The sequence below is a fragment of the Python bivittatus genome, unplaced genomic scaffold (genome assembly GCF_059951505.1).
Source record: "Python bivittatus isolate LINGU-HERP-01145 unplaced genomic scaffold, Pbiv_v1 ctg000080_np1212, whole genome shotgun sequence".
Taxonomy (NCBI): Eukaryota; Metazoa; Chordata; class Lepidosauria; order Squamata; family Pythonidae; genus Python; species Python bivittatus.
In genome coordinates, this window is record NW_028277035.1 from 18,449,006 (window position 1) to 18,461,336 (window position 12,331).

Genomic DNA, 12,331 nt, shown 5'->3' on the forward strand with positions numbered 1-12,331 from the left:
TTCTTATCTGAAAAAAAAATTGCTTAACTTTAGATGGATAGGGTCCATAAACTCTAGTATATTTTAAAACTGTATTGAATAAGATAGTTCCATGCCAAGATAAAAGCTTAAAGACAAGTTCTATAATACAGTAACAGCTGTCACCACTACATCAGTAAGACATATATTCATCATGCAGCACCAGGCAGGTAAAATCAACTTTGTCTTTGACAGTGATGGAAGGTGAATGTGGAAAATGAGTCTTTCAGGTTGGTATATCTTTGGACATTATCTTACTTTTTTTTTTGTTTGTTTGTTTTTCAAATCCCCTGCTTCTGAAGATTGCATGAACTGATTCAATTGAAAGGTATATTAGAGGTTTTTGTGATTATTAGTTTGTATGAATGGAGGAAGGGAGCCAAAGAAAGGACAAATGAGAGGGACTCATGTCAAATGTGAAATAAGAACTACTTTTGCCCAAATTTTCATTAAAAAGAAAAAGTGTGCATGCATCAGAGTCAGCTTTGAATAGATGGATAGCTCACTTTATTTAGTACAAGGGAAGAAAACAAATTTAATAATTTATAATTATAATACCAAGTTCAGAGAACACTAAGGACTCCACAATTCAACCCTGAGCTACATATATTCTCTGGAATACATTTAATAAATACAGCTTAAGTCCTACATAGATATTTTGACTAGTATCAGTCAGTCCTTGATTCATTTTAATTTTCCCAAAGTTACCACTTTTTCTTTACAGTATTATGCTATGCAGATTATTTAAACAAATGCTGTATAGAAAAAAATTAGCCTGCATTTTCCCCTACACATTCCAATTCAGTGTGATGATTCTCATGAGGGAGGTGTGGTGTTCCTGCATTTTTTTAAAGTACAAGTTCTAAATGACAAAGGTGTAGGGCCCTCCCCAGTGACAGTCAGTAGCTTCAAGAAGGCAGTCCCTTTTTACATGCATATAGTATGTGTGACACCTACTGAAGAAGGCTGGAACTTTACCTGTTCACTCCCTCCACTTTCAAAGCAGTGACATCTTGATGCTCCTGCAATGTGTGTGTCAATGTCCTGACTTTCATTGTTCAGTGCCCTCTCTATAATAAAAACTATAATAGTCTGCAGCCTCCTTTACTTCCCATACTTCTGTGAAATCCCAGGAAAATGTAAGGGCATTTTTTTCACTGAAATTTTTCAGATAGGGAAGTGTGGGCAGCCAGAGAGGCTTCAGAGTGATGGAAAGTTGTACAGCAGAAAACAATAGAGATATAACACCTGCTACTCAAACAACAAAATAAACTCCAAATTTTTGGCACAACATAATTTATACAAAGGAGTTTTGTACAAATAACTTGAATGCGCCTTAGTATTTCAACTAAAGGCATATTTTGTGCTATGTAAATATTGTTGAAATTCTTTTATGTTTTTAAAAAGCATGCTTTTTAAAAAAAATGTAATAAATTATTCTGCCTAACAATGATTTAGTACTGAGATAAAGTTTTCAATAAATGACAGAATAAATAATACTATTTAACTAAAGTAAAATATGTTAAAATAAACTTTACTTGATGAACTAGACTAATATCAATTTACATTATTGATGAGTATTAAATATATGTTGTTTTCAGTGCTTTGCTTTTAGGGACTATATCAAGCTGAGAAACCTGAACTCTACCCATCAGCTGAAATCTATGCTCCCTAATTGTCATAGGAGTAGTGGCTCTTCCAGACCAGATTGGAGGGTTCAGGGCCAAAGACTAGCAGAGGTGGAAATATATTTTCAAACAGAAACCTACTATCATAATGTTGGATGGAACCTTATTCACTACCGGACTTGTATTTAAAATAAATTCTCCCTTTGCTTAATAATGTGTTAGGTAATTATTAATGACTCTAAAAACTTTATGAATTACTGGCTTTTACTTATGATAAAATCAACTGTTTTTAGTGTTGAGTATTCAGCATAAATCCCAAGGACCATATTTCTCAATAGTTCTTAATAGATTACTTGACTACATATTCCTAAGTATTGTTCATCACTTTTTGAAGTATTCTTGAAAATCTGCAGTATTTTCTCTGATACTTTAAAATCAAGAATGTTTCATCAAACCAAAAAAAATAAAACCCTCTCAACTTATTACGCCTGGACCAGAGCACCTAAAAATGACATAGTTTGAATCACTCATGGCTTTGATATCAGCTATTGCAGAGCTATATAAGGGTCCTTAGTGGTCTGATGGTAGCATCACTCAAAGGCATGACTTCATAACAAAAAAGAAAACATTATCATGTGAGTGAGTATAAGAAACTCTATTGTTTTACTTCAGTTAATTCAAGTATTGTACCTTCTGAGATTAATGATCATATTCTGCTTTGAACCATAGTTCTGTTCAGGCATCTGAGAGATAGGGATTGTTCAAAAGGGAAAAAGGAGGGGAGGGAAGAAACAAATATTTGTTGTTGGTCTTTTTCTGATCCCACCTTCTTTTCCTCCTCTTCCTCCTTTTTTATACTGCTTTTCTTTCCCAGTTCTACCATGCTTGGACATTTTTTGTTAATTTATAGAAGTATATTCGCTTTCTCCACATATAGAGAAACAAGCTACTATCTTATTTTTAGCTGACTCTTTTTTGGTTCCAGTGATAAACACTCAGCCATCAGAGGATGAATTAGATAAGCTAATGTGTAATTGTGGTTAGAGTGTTGGACAGGCTGTAGAGGGTCCTGGATTCAAGGCTTAATTTGGACCTGGAACCCAATGGTGACTGAAGCAGTCACTATCTCTTAGTCTAGCTTATCTCACAAGGTTGCAATCAATACAGGTAGTCCTTGGCTTATGACCATTTGTTCAGTGACTGTTCAAAGTTATGACAGCACAGAAAAAAGTAACTTACGACTAGTCCTCAAAGTTATGGCAGTTGCATCACCCCGCAGTCACATGATCAAAATTCAGGCTCTTGGTAGCCCACCCACAGTTATGACCACAGGGGCACTTCAACTCCCCCCATCCACCTATCTCTACCCCGTCTTGTCCTTTTTGTTGCCCTACACAGTGGCATTCCTTGGCACTGGTGACAGCACTGGGGCCTTCGGTAGTCTCAGCTGGCTGCCACCACCTCCAGGCCTCTACTTCAGTCCCATCACAACTGGCACCACTGGTGAGGAGTGCCACCTGAAGCCCTGCACCACAGCTAGCCACCACAGCACCACTCTGTACTCTGTAGGCCCTGCGCAAAGCCCTAGTCACCCCCCACCCACCCAGTACCCCATAGGCCCTTCCATGCTCGGCTGACCTTTACTATCTTCCTCCAGCTGCTGACACCTGGCCTGCCTTATGTGAGGCAGCTACTGGCTGTGCCAGGCCTTCTTCCTGAAGCTGCTGATGCTGTTCTTCAAATAGTGTGCCCCATTCTTGCAGTGCTTCAGAAAGCCTTTGGAAAGTTTATGTCTTCCAAAGCACTCCAAGAAAAGTGCTTCTGCCATTCTACAAATAGTGCACCCCATTCTCACAATGCTTTGGAAAGCCTTCAGAAAACTTCTGAGGTCTTTCAAAGCTGTAGAGTGCATGCCAAAAGCACCCTTGGAGAACCAGTCTGTGGGCTTCAGTGCATTGGAAGTTGCTGGCCTTTTGTGAAGCTTTGCAGGAGGAAGGCTGGGCCAAGAGTGAGCAAAGGGCCTGCAGGTAGGCTCTGCTGGCACTGGGCTCACCTCCACCCCTTGCTGATGCCTGCAGGTCAATTTTCCAGGAGTGCTCCCAACACATGCTGTCCCTCCACTTCCTCCATATCTGCTGCTACCCCAAACAGGGACTCCCACACAGCATCCACCTTTGCCCAGGGAGCCACCAGCAGCTCTCCTGCCTCACCCAGCCACAGAGAGCACCACACCTCTCTGTCCCATTGCCTCCCTTCAACAGATGAGCCTCCACTACCCTGCTGTGCTCACCACATGAATCCTAGGACTACACCCTTGCCCGGCACCTCCCAGGCCAGTAGCAGGAGAAAGAAGAGGCAAAGATCAGCTGTGGGCAGCAGGAGGCAAAAGGGGTAGGTGGCAAAGTGCAGGGCAGCCAAAAGGGCAGAGATGGGGGGAGATAGGTGGGTTGGAGGAGAGAGGTAAGTTGGGGGAGTTGAAGAGAAGGTGAGTGCAACAGGGCAGGAGAAGCATGAGGCCCTTGCCTAACAACCACACTGTCCTAGCCTAACGACTGCAACTAGAATCACTGGAACTGCTGTCGCTAAGCAGCACAGTCATATGATGTTTTGCCCAATGACTGTATCACTTAGCAATGGAAATTCTGGTCCCAACTGTGGTTATAAGTTGAGGAGTACCTGTACAAAAGGAGAGGTGATGCCCTAGTATGCTGTTTTGGTCTCCTTAGAGGACAAGTGGGATGTACATGTATCAAACAATTTAGTAACCTTAAAAAAAAAAAAAAAATCCAGCTCAGCCATGGGTGTAGTTTACAGCAGGGCTATTATCTAGGTGGCTGTGATTTTTTTTTTTTTTCCTTCTGTTCTGCCTGGGCTTTTTTTTTTTTTTTTTTAGGGATGTCACATTGCATGTTGATGCTGAGCCTGCATGCTTATTTATTTATTTACTAAATTTAGAGGCCACCCATCTCATCTTGATGACTCTGAGTGGCTCACAATTAAAACCAAATAAAAAACAACAAAACCAACTAGAGTAAAGAATAGCAGCCAGGAAGACTGACAACCATTCAAACAAGCCATGGCATGGGCTCACCTATACTATCAGGGCTCCAGGCTTGATGGCAAAGCCAAGTTTTAGTGTCTTGCAAAAGGCCAGCAGGGTTGGGGCAAGTCTAATTTCTGGGGGTTGATGTTGCTCCAGAAAACCCACTTTGTGGGCCTCTTCTGCTGCTTGCCAAAAGAATGCCTCATGATAGGAGGCCAGTATGCTGTGATTTAGAAGAATTGTCTTTTTATTAGGAGGCAAAAACACTTTCAGTCTCCTTATACTCAAGTGTGAAATGGAGGGAGGGAATAGGCAATTTAACTGGTCTTCTGTGCTTGGGAGTGAAGAGAAGAGAGAGAATGGGAGTGAATGGATTTTATTTAATGAGGCATGTGTCTGCCTGATGGAAGTATTATGATTTCACTGCAAATGAGGGAAGGGGGAAAAAGAAAAGTTGGAACTGATTGTTGCCTTAGATAGCATCCCTGTTTATTAGTTTTGAGTGTTACATCCTTTGCAAGACTTGGCTTCTCTAAAATGATTTAGCAGAAGAGCTGGAAATATTTTTTTCTTTCCAAATTGCTCTGTTTATTCATTTATTCATGATTTATTTACTGCCCCAGTATTCTTTTGCCTTCCTATTCCTTCATTTTTCAATGAGTTTTGTCATGATTCCCCCCGCCCCCCAAGATCTGCGTCTATGAACCCTCCCAGTCCTAGGGAACACCGCATAAATGGGTATGATGAGATTACATAAGAATATCCATCTAAAAAGACCCAAATAGGACAGCCCATGACTAAAAGTCTAATATCCTCTAATGTCCTCCTTGTGAGTAACAACACTACAAGGACTTCTTTAATGGCCAGCAGCTAAACTTGAATGAAAGTTCAGGGTTAAAAGTCTTCAATTTTAATGTTTAGATCTGTTATCTAGCTGGTAGATTGGAATTTTGAAACAATATGCATAGCATGGTACCCTTGAATATTTCTTTTGGATTATTGTTCCCAATAATCTGCAAACAATAGATTAAAAATAATGCAGATTTTTTTAAAAAAGAAGATTAATAAAGAATTAAAGTAAAACATAGACATGAAAACAAATATTTAAAAAATGGGACCAAGCAGAAAAAATTGGCAATCTTAAGAAGAGGTACTATGGTTAACCATCCATAGTTAGTTCCACCCCCCACCCCCCCGAAAGGTATTTATAATCTATTAATAACTATGTTGTTATTATAACTATAAATTGAGGCCAAATTTTGAAAAAAATGCTCCTTAATGGGTGGATTCTTCCAGACTCCTTGCTGTTTTGGATTTGGATGTTGTGCATGAACAAAAGGATAGAAAACAATAGCAAAATGTATTCAACTTTAGCAGCCTTTTTAGTTCAGAAATTAGTAATAGACAGAGACAGGCAATCTTTCCTCATGGTGGTTTGAATTTATTTGCTTCCATACTGTACAGAAAAACAAGGAACTATTTATATATATACCTTTAGGTATCTGGGTTTGTGTCAGAATGCTGCATAGATCTCCTAGCTGGTGTGATGTGGAAAACAGTATGCTTGCAAGGTAGAATGTAGATTAGAATCCTGACTTTCACAGAATAGCATAGCGATGGTTAGGAAAACACTGAGTTTTGGTTGCACTTGTGGCATAGGGACAACAATGTGCCAGAACTGACCAACACACCCTTTAATGTTATCAGGGAATCCTGCATGTGGTACAGACATGACTAATGTTGGTAACCTAGTCTATGCTTTTTTATCTTCCTCAAAAAAGTTATGTGAAATCCTTGATTGATAAAAGCCATGATGGGCAGTAGAAAGCAAACTCTATGGGTTCATCTGGTGATGACCTCAATTGTGGTACACTCGGTATATATAGAGCTATTATAATATAAACTATATGCTTAACAAGGAAAAAAAATGAAATTAACTAAAAAAAAAACCTACAAGAAAAAATTACAAGGAAATAAAAGAAAAGGAGAAAGAACAGAAAAAGGGGGGGGGGAGATAAAAAATATAGTCAAAGAGAACAAATAACAATTAAGATTAAAACAGATAGAAAATGCAGAGTGATTTTGATGTAAATTAGAAATAAAAAAAAAAAACTTTTTTAGAAGTGGATGAAAAGGATTAAACAAGCCTCCAGTAGAGTGAATGACATGTTAAAACGTGATGAGATGGCTTGGGATGAAACTGAAAGTGGTGAAATTTTGAAAAATAGTATTGTAGAAATTTGGTTGGGAATTACAGTGATAATTCCCAACCAAAGAGTGGAAGTGAAGTAAATACTATAAATGCTAGCATCCAAGGGAAAAAAAAATGATGAAAAGAAAATAATAAAGACTGTAATGAAATAGATCATGTAACTGGATAAAAATTTTAAAAAACTGATTTGGTTTGGTTAAGGATGGTTATGTGACTTATTTAAAGTGTGTATGAACAGTGCATCAATTGGACAATTGGATGAATTAATTATCATTCCCCCATAGAAAGGAAAAGGTAGCAAAAGCGAATCCAAAAACTACATGGGTTAGCTTGTTAAGCATCCCTGGAAATGAGTTTGGCAGAACTCTTACTGAAAGATATGATATATAACAAAGAACCAAATTTGGAAAGTGCAGTTAAGTTATCTGATGTGCAGATCAGATGCGCAAGCTAGATTTTTACCTGCCAGAAAGTCACTGAAAAAATATATGCATGTGGGAAAGAAAGTTGATTGTACATTTATTGATGTAGTGAAAATGTATAACAAAATGAATAAACTTGAATGTTTTGTGAAATACGAAATTGAGGTTTGATTGCTGAATGCAATAAGAGCAGTATATGATGGAAATATAGCATGCACAAAAGCATAGCAAATAGTTAAAGACAAGTGAGACAAGTGGCATAAAATCTCTTTGGCTGTTTAATGTGTTTCTTGATAAAAATGTGAGGAATCCTTGTGGTGAGTTTAGAAATGTGTTGATTGGGAATTTTTTACGTAGAGAATGCTGTGTCCCTTAATTCCAAACTTCTAGATGGGACCTAATTGTCTTCGCCTGCCTTAGAGATAGGCATTGCTAGCTTGATCCATCATCTGTGGAAATCTATCCAACAAGCAGTTCCATCGAAGGCAAGAACACAAAGAGAGGCAAACAGTTGTGGTCTATCCATGCCATAAATCTTCTCTCTCGGAAGAATAGTTTGAAGACAAACCATTAATATTTCTTTTTTTTTTTTTTAATTTTAGCATGCTGTCATAGCATGCCTTTGAACTGTGGTGCTGGAGAAGACTCTTAAGAGTCCCCTGGACTGCTAGGAGGTCAAACCAGTCAATCTTAAAGGAAATCAACCCTGACTCCTCATTGGAAGGATTGATAATGAAGCTGAAGCTCAGATAATTTGGTCACCTAATGCGAAGAGAGGACTCCTTGGAAAAGACCCTGATGCTGGGAAAGACTGAAGGCAAAAGGAGAAGGGGATGGCAGAGGATGAGATGGTTAGATAGCATCACTGAAGCAATGAGCATGAAACTGAGCAAACTCAGGGGGGCAGTGAAGGACAGGAAGGCCTGGCGCGATATGGTTCATGGGATCACGAAGAGTCGGACACGACTTAACAACTGAACAACAACATAGCTTAAATTGTTTAAACTTTTTGTCCATCTTTAAGAACATTGGGACCAATTCCTCAGTGTACCTTGTTAATTTGTTATAGTATTTATTATAGTTACATATTTTGACAATAATTTTATTTGCAGGAAACTGTAATTTTTACCTGAGGGAAAGGTTTGGCATGGCTAATAATTAGCTTCTCTCCTCCATTCTAGCTGCTCATTTTCTCATTTTATTAACAACTGTAACAATTCTGAATTTACCATTTCCACTTCTTTCCTACAATTTTTATTAGATTGTAACTAACAAGCAGGAATTTGTTTTTAAAATCTTGTTCAGTGCATGGAAAAACGTAAGGTCTATCTAAATTATGATTTTATATATATATATATATATATATATATATATATATATATATATATATAATTTGTTTAGAATATATCTGATATTTATACAATGAAGGAAAAAAGAATCTTAAAGGAAGAAACTTTTTTTTTTCCCTCATACTTTTCCCTTCAAAATGGTTCATATGCTATACATGGCCCCACTAATATTTGATGACATTCTTTGGGGAAAAAATGTGATGTTGGGTTTATTCTTATTTCTAGGTTCTAATTTGAAGTCCATTCATATTCAGCAGAAATTATCTTGATTGTTAGTTAAGGTTGCAATAGAAGAGAATATGTTAGTTAAGACTGGTTTAAATATGTGGGCAATGGAAATCAGTATGCACACATCCCCTGATGATTAACTTTTCTCTTGGGAAGAAAAATACATATTGGCACATTTTGGTAATTCTGCCAGTGTAGTTTTGGGGCAGAACTTAATTGTAATCATACTAAATGTTTGGCTAGTGGGGTGCTTGGAGAGAAATACTGCTGAATATGTTAATAAAAAATATGTTCTTGACAATGAAGTCTAATGAAGAGATGGCTCTAAAATATGTTTATTTTATTTCATTTAGATTTTCATACTCAACTTTCTGAGACATTGAAAGACAGACAGACTGGCTGGCAGCAGCTGGCTGAAACAAAGAACTCTCTAATACGTAAGGTTTTTATCTTGCTTCACCCTGTATTTCCTATAAGTACATTCACAGCTTTGCTAGTTGCGCTTCTCCAGTTGTGATTAGACTAGCCGGATTTATATAATGTTTATCCTTTGTGTTTATATATGTTTATGCATATATTTCTTGTTTTTAGTCAGTGTTTGCTCTTAAAAGCATTGGTTTATACACTGGGAAGTTCATCTTCAAGGTCTAAAATTAAAATTTAACAGGAAATAATACTTGAAACTTATAGATGTTTTCCACCATTTCAAATGAAAGTATGGAAGAGGATTGGTTTTGTTTTATCAGCTAATGTCACCTTCCATTTGAGTATCAAGGGACAAAATATAATAATTCCACGGGCTCCAACACCCACACTTAAAAATCCTATGACCTCTTCCAATATAGCATTTTCTTCCCTGAATATCTGAGTAGGTTTAATAAACTCAGATCCATGTAGCTTTAGACAAAAGTGCAATAATTGTACCATACAACTTGCTTCTTCCACCTATGTATTACAGGCTTTTAGAAATGAGTGCAGTAGATATGTTACCACATTTAATAAGTGACAATATAAACGTATATAGCTTTAGGCTTATACCCTTTACTGCATTTGCTCCATAAATACTAAGAATAATTTCCTCTTTAAACTATTGCTTCCATTTTGAGTCACTGTTTGCTTTGATCTATTTTATTACTTGCCTTGGACTCTGCCTTGTCCATTTGTTCTTGTTACAAAGAACTTTAACAACAGCTATTACTGGTCTAGTTCACATATTATTCCAGTCTTAATAGAAAATTTGCAATGAAAAAAATGAAACAAAGCAAAACAAAACTAAGCTTTCCTATTCTTTGGAAAACACAAATATAAGCAAACCCTGACCATTCTTTTGTGGGTTTTCATATTTCATAAGATTATTTTCCACAGCTGAAATGCAGGTATATAAAATACATTTGAATCTATGTTCAAAGATAAATCCTGAGCATAGTCTGCTTTAATGATTGATGGGCACTATTTCTTCATATATAAATTCAGTGCAGTAATGAAAAAGCTGAATATTGTTCATAATACTATTCATAAAATGATGCAGATGTAGGAATTGGCAATTATATCAGCTTTCCAGTACTAGTAATTCAGTAAAAGAATTATGACCAAATTATGCATTTTGGGCTGCCAGTAGACAGATGGCAGTTGTTTTTGTAATCTGTCTGAGGACATAGCCCTGTAATTGGTGAAGCATTCTTCAAAAAAACATAAGGCACTGTTAAACACACAACAACACACACACAACAACAACTTTTGTTTTGCTATAGCTACAGGCTTCAGATTTAATTGTATTTTTCAATAAAGGAAAGACTTTGTTCATGGAAGGCATTTGATACAGTGGAAGATTGTGTAGCTGGGAGGTTAGTGCACTATTCCCCAAGAACCCTTCAATCTTCTAGCACAGTTTTTCAGGAGAAGGGGGAAACTGACTTTTCCCTCCTATCGATAGCAGAAGAACTATAGTCTGCTGTTGGTCCTGATAATGGAGGAAACTCAGAAGGAACATCGGTGGGAACAGGTCCAAAAGTCAAGATGGTGTCTGTGATGATGTGATCTAAGCTCTTCCCCCCTTTTTACCTGCTTCTGTGTGCAATGCATGTACAAAAGAGGCATGACTTCAGTCACATGGTCACAACTACCATCTTCACTTTTAAACCCCATCCCCTATCCCCCCAGGGATGACCCTGAACCTTAGGATCCCATTAAAATTGCCATTTTTTACTCCATTACATTATTAGTATGCCAAACAGTGTGGAAGATTTTAACTCTGCTTCACCTGAAAAAAAAAAAATGCTGAATCTGGGGTGGGTGAGGCTCAACAGTCCATGTTATTGCTGATTTTTGGTTCCTACATGTTGCAGTTCCCTGAAGGAATAATCATTTATAGAATATTCCACACTATTTTGAAATACAGCGCTGCTTGTCTGCTGTTCAGCACAACTAATTAAAAGGAGGTCAGCATCAACTTTTTGCACACAACAAAGGCTGTGGTGAAAAAGGAGGACTTCAAGATGTTTTACTACCCCAATATCTTCTTTGCTTACATTTCACAGCAGCTAAAGCCATAAGAGAACTACTGGGTTTTTTAAGGGCTTCTTACTGAGGTGATCCTAGACAAACTGCAGGCTACTTGGTAGCTGAATCATGTCATCAGATTTGGCTGTTCTTTTGATGTCATCATTAGAATAAGGGCATTGCACACTTTCCTCTTCCTGTCTAGGCACATGCTTTAGCCACCTTTTAAAGCAACAGTTCATGGAGAATCAAGTTTTTACCAGAATACATTTGGTTCAATTTTAGTTCTTTGTATCTGAAATTAATCAGTTGTGTGTTTTGTTGGGATTATAATAAATGTTCAATCTAAATTTTATGTATAAATGTAGCATAGTGTACAGATTGATTTTTTTAGCTCTGTACTTGTTTTCAATGGTATGAAACTTACCTGTTAAGATAACTATACTCAGTGAAGAGCTTGCCTGCCTGCCTGCCTGCCTGCCTGCCTGCCTGCCTGCCTGCCTGCCTTCCTCCCTCCCTCCCTCCCTTCCTTCCTTCCTTCCTTCCTTCCTTCCTTCCTTCCTTCCTTCCTTCCTTCCTTCCTTCCTTCCTTCCTTCCTTCCTTCCTTCCTTCCTTCCTTCCTTCCTTGGTGACAGAGAGTAAAGCTTTTCTGTTGGCTGCTATTTGCACTAATTAATTTTACTTTTTTGAAATATCAGTTAAAGTAGCACTGAATGGTTTAAGAGTAATCCTTTAATTGGTTTTTAACAACATCTGAATTTCTGAAGATACTGTGATAGTAGTTAAAATGTTACAGCAGGACACTATTAAACCCAATTAAAAAGTTAATACTAATTGAACAAAGCTTTCAATTAATGGGGGTAATATGTTGTCAGAACTAGTAGCACTAATATAGTGAACAAAAAGTCCATTATTCATATCCTTTTCAGCT

The 12,331-nt window shown here is 37.5% G+C and overlaps 1 protein-coding gene across 8 annotated transcripts in view; it reads left to right on the forward strand.

The window, feature by feature from the left end:
- Nucleotides 1–12,331, forward strand: part of TENM2 (teneurin transmembrane protein 2) — a 586,296-nt gene that overhangs the window by 68,564 nt on the left and 505,401 nt on the right. For 6 of the 8 annotated variants that reach the window (XM_088133612.1, XM_088133610.1, XM_088133611.1 and 3 more), the window contains one exon: nt 9,254–9,337. The exons of 1 other annotated variant lie outside the window; for it this stretch is intronic. Coding sequence is in view for 3 of the 7 variants with exons in the window: in XM_088133606.1 (XP_087989732.1) it covers nt 9,254–9,337 (84 nt within the window). In the remaining 4 variants the exon portion in view is untranslated. Of the gene's footprint in view, nt 1–8,726; nt 9,338–12,331 lie in introns of those variants that run through there. One more of the 8 variants, XM_088133608.1, reaches the window with a different exon arrangement.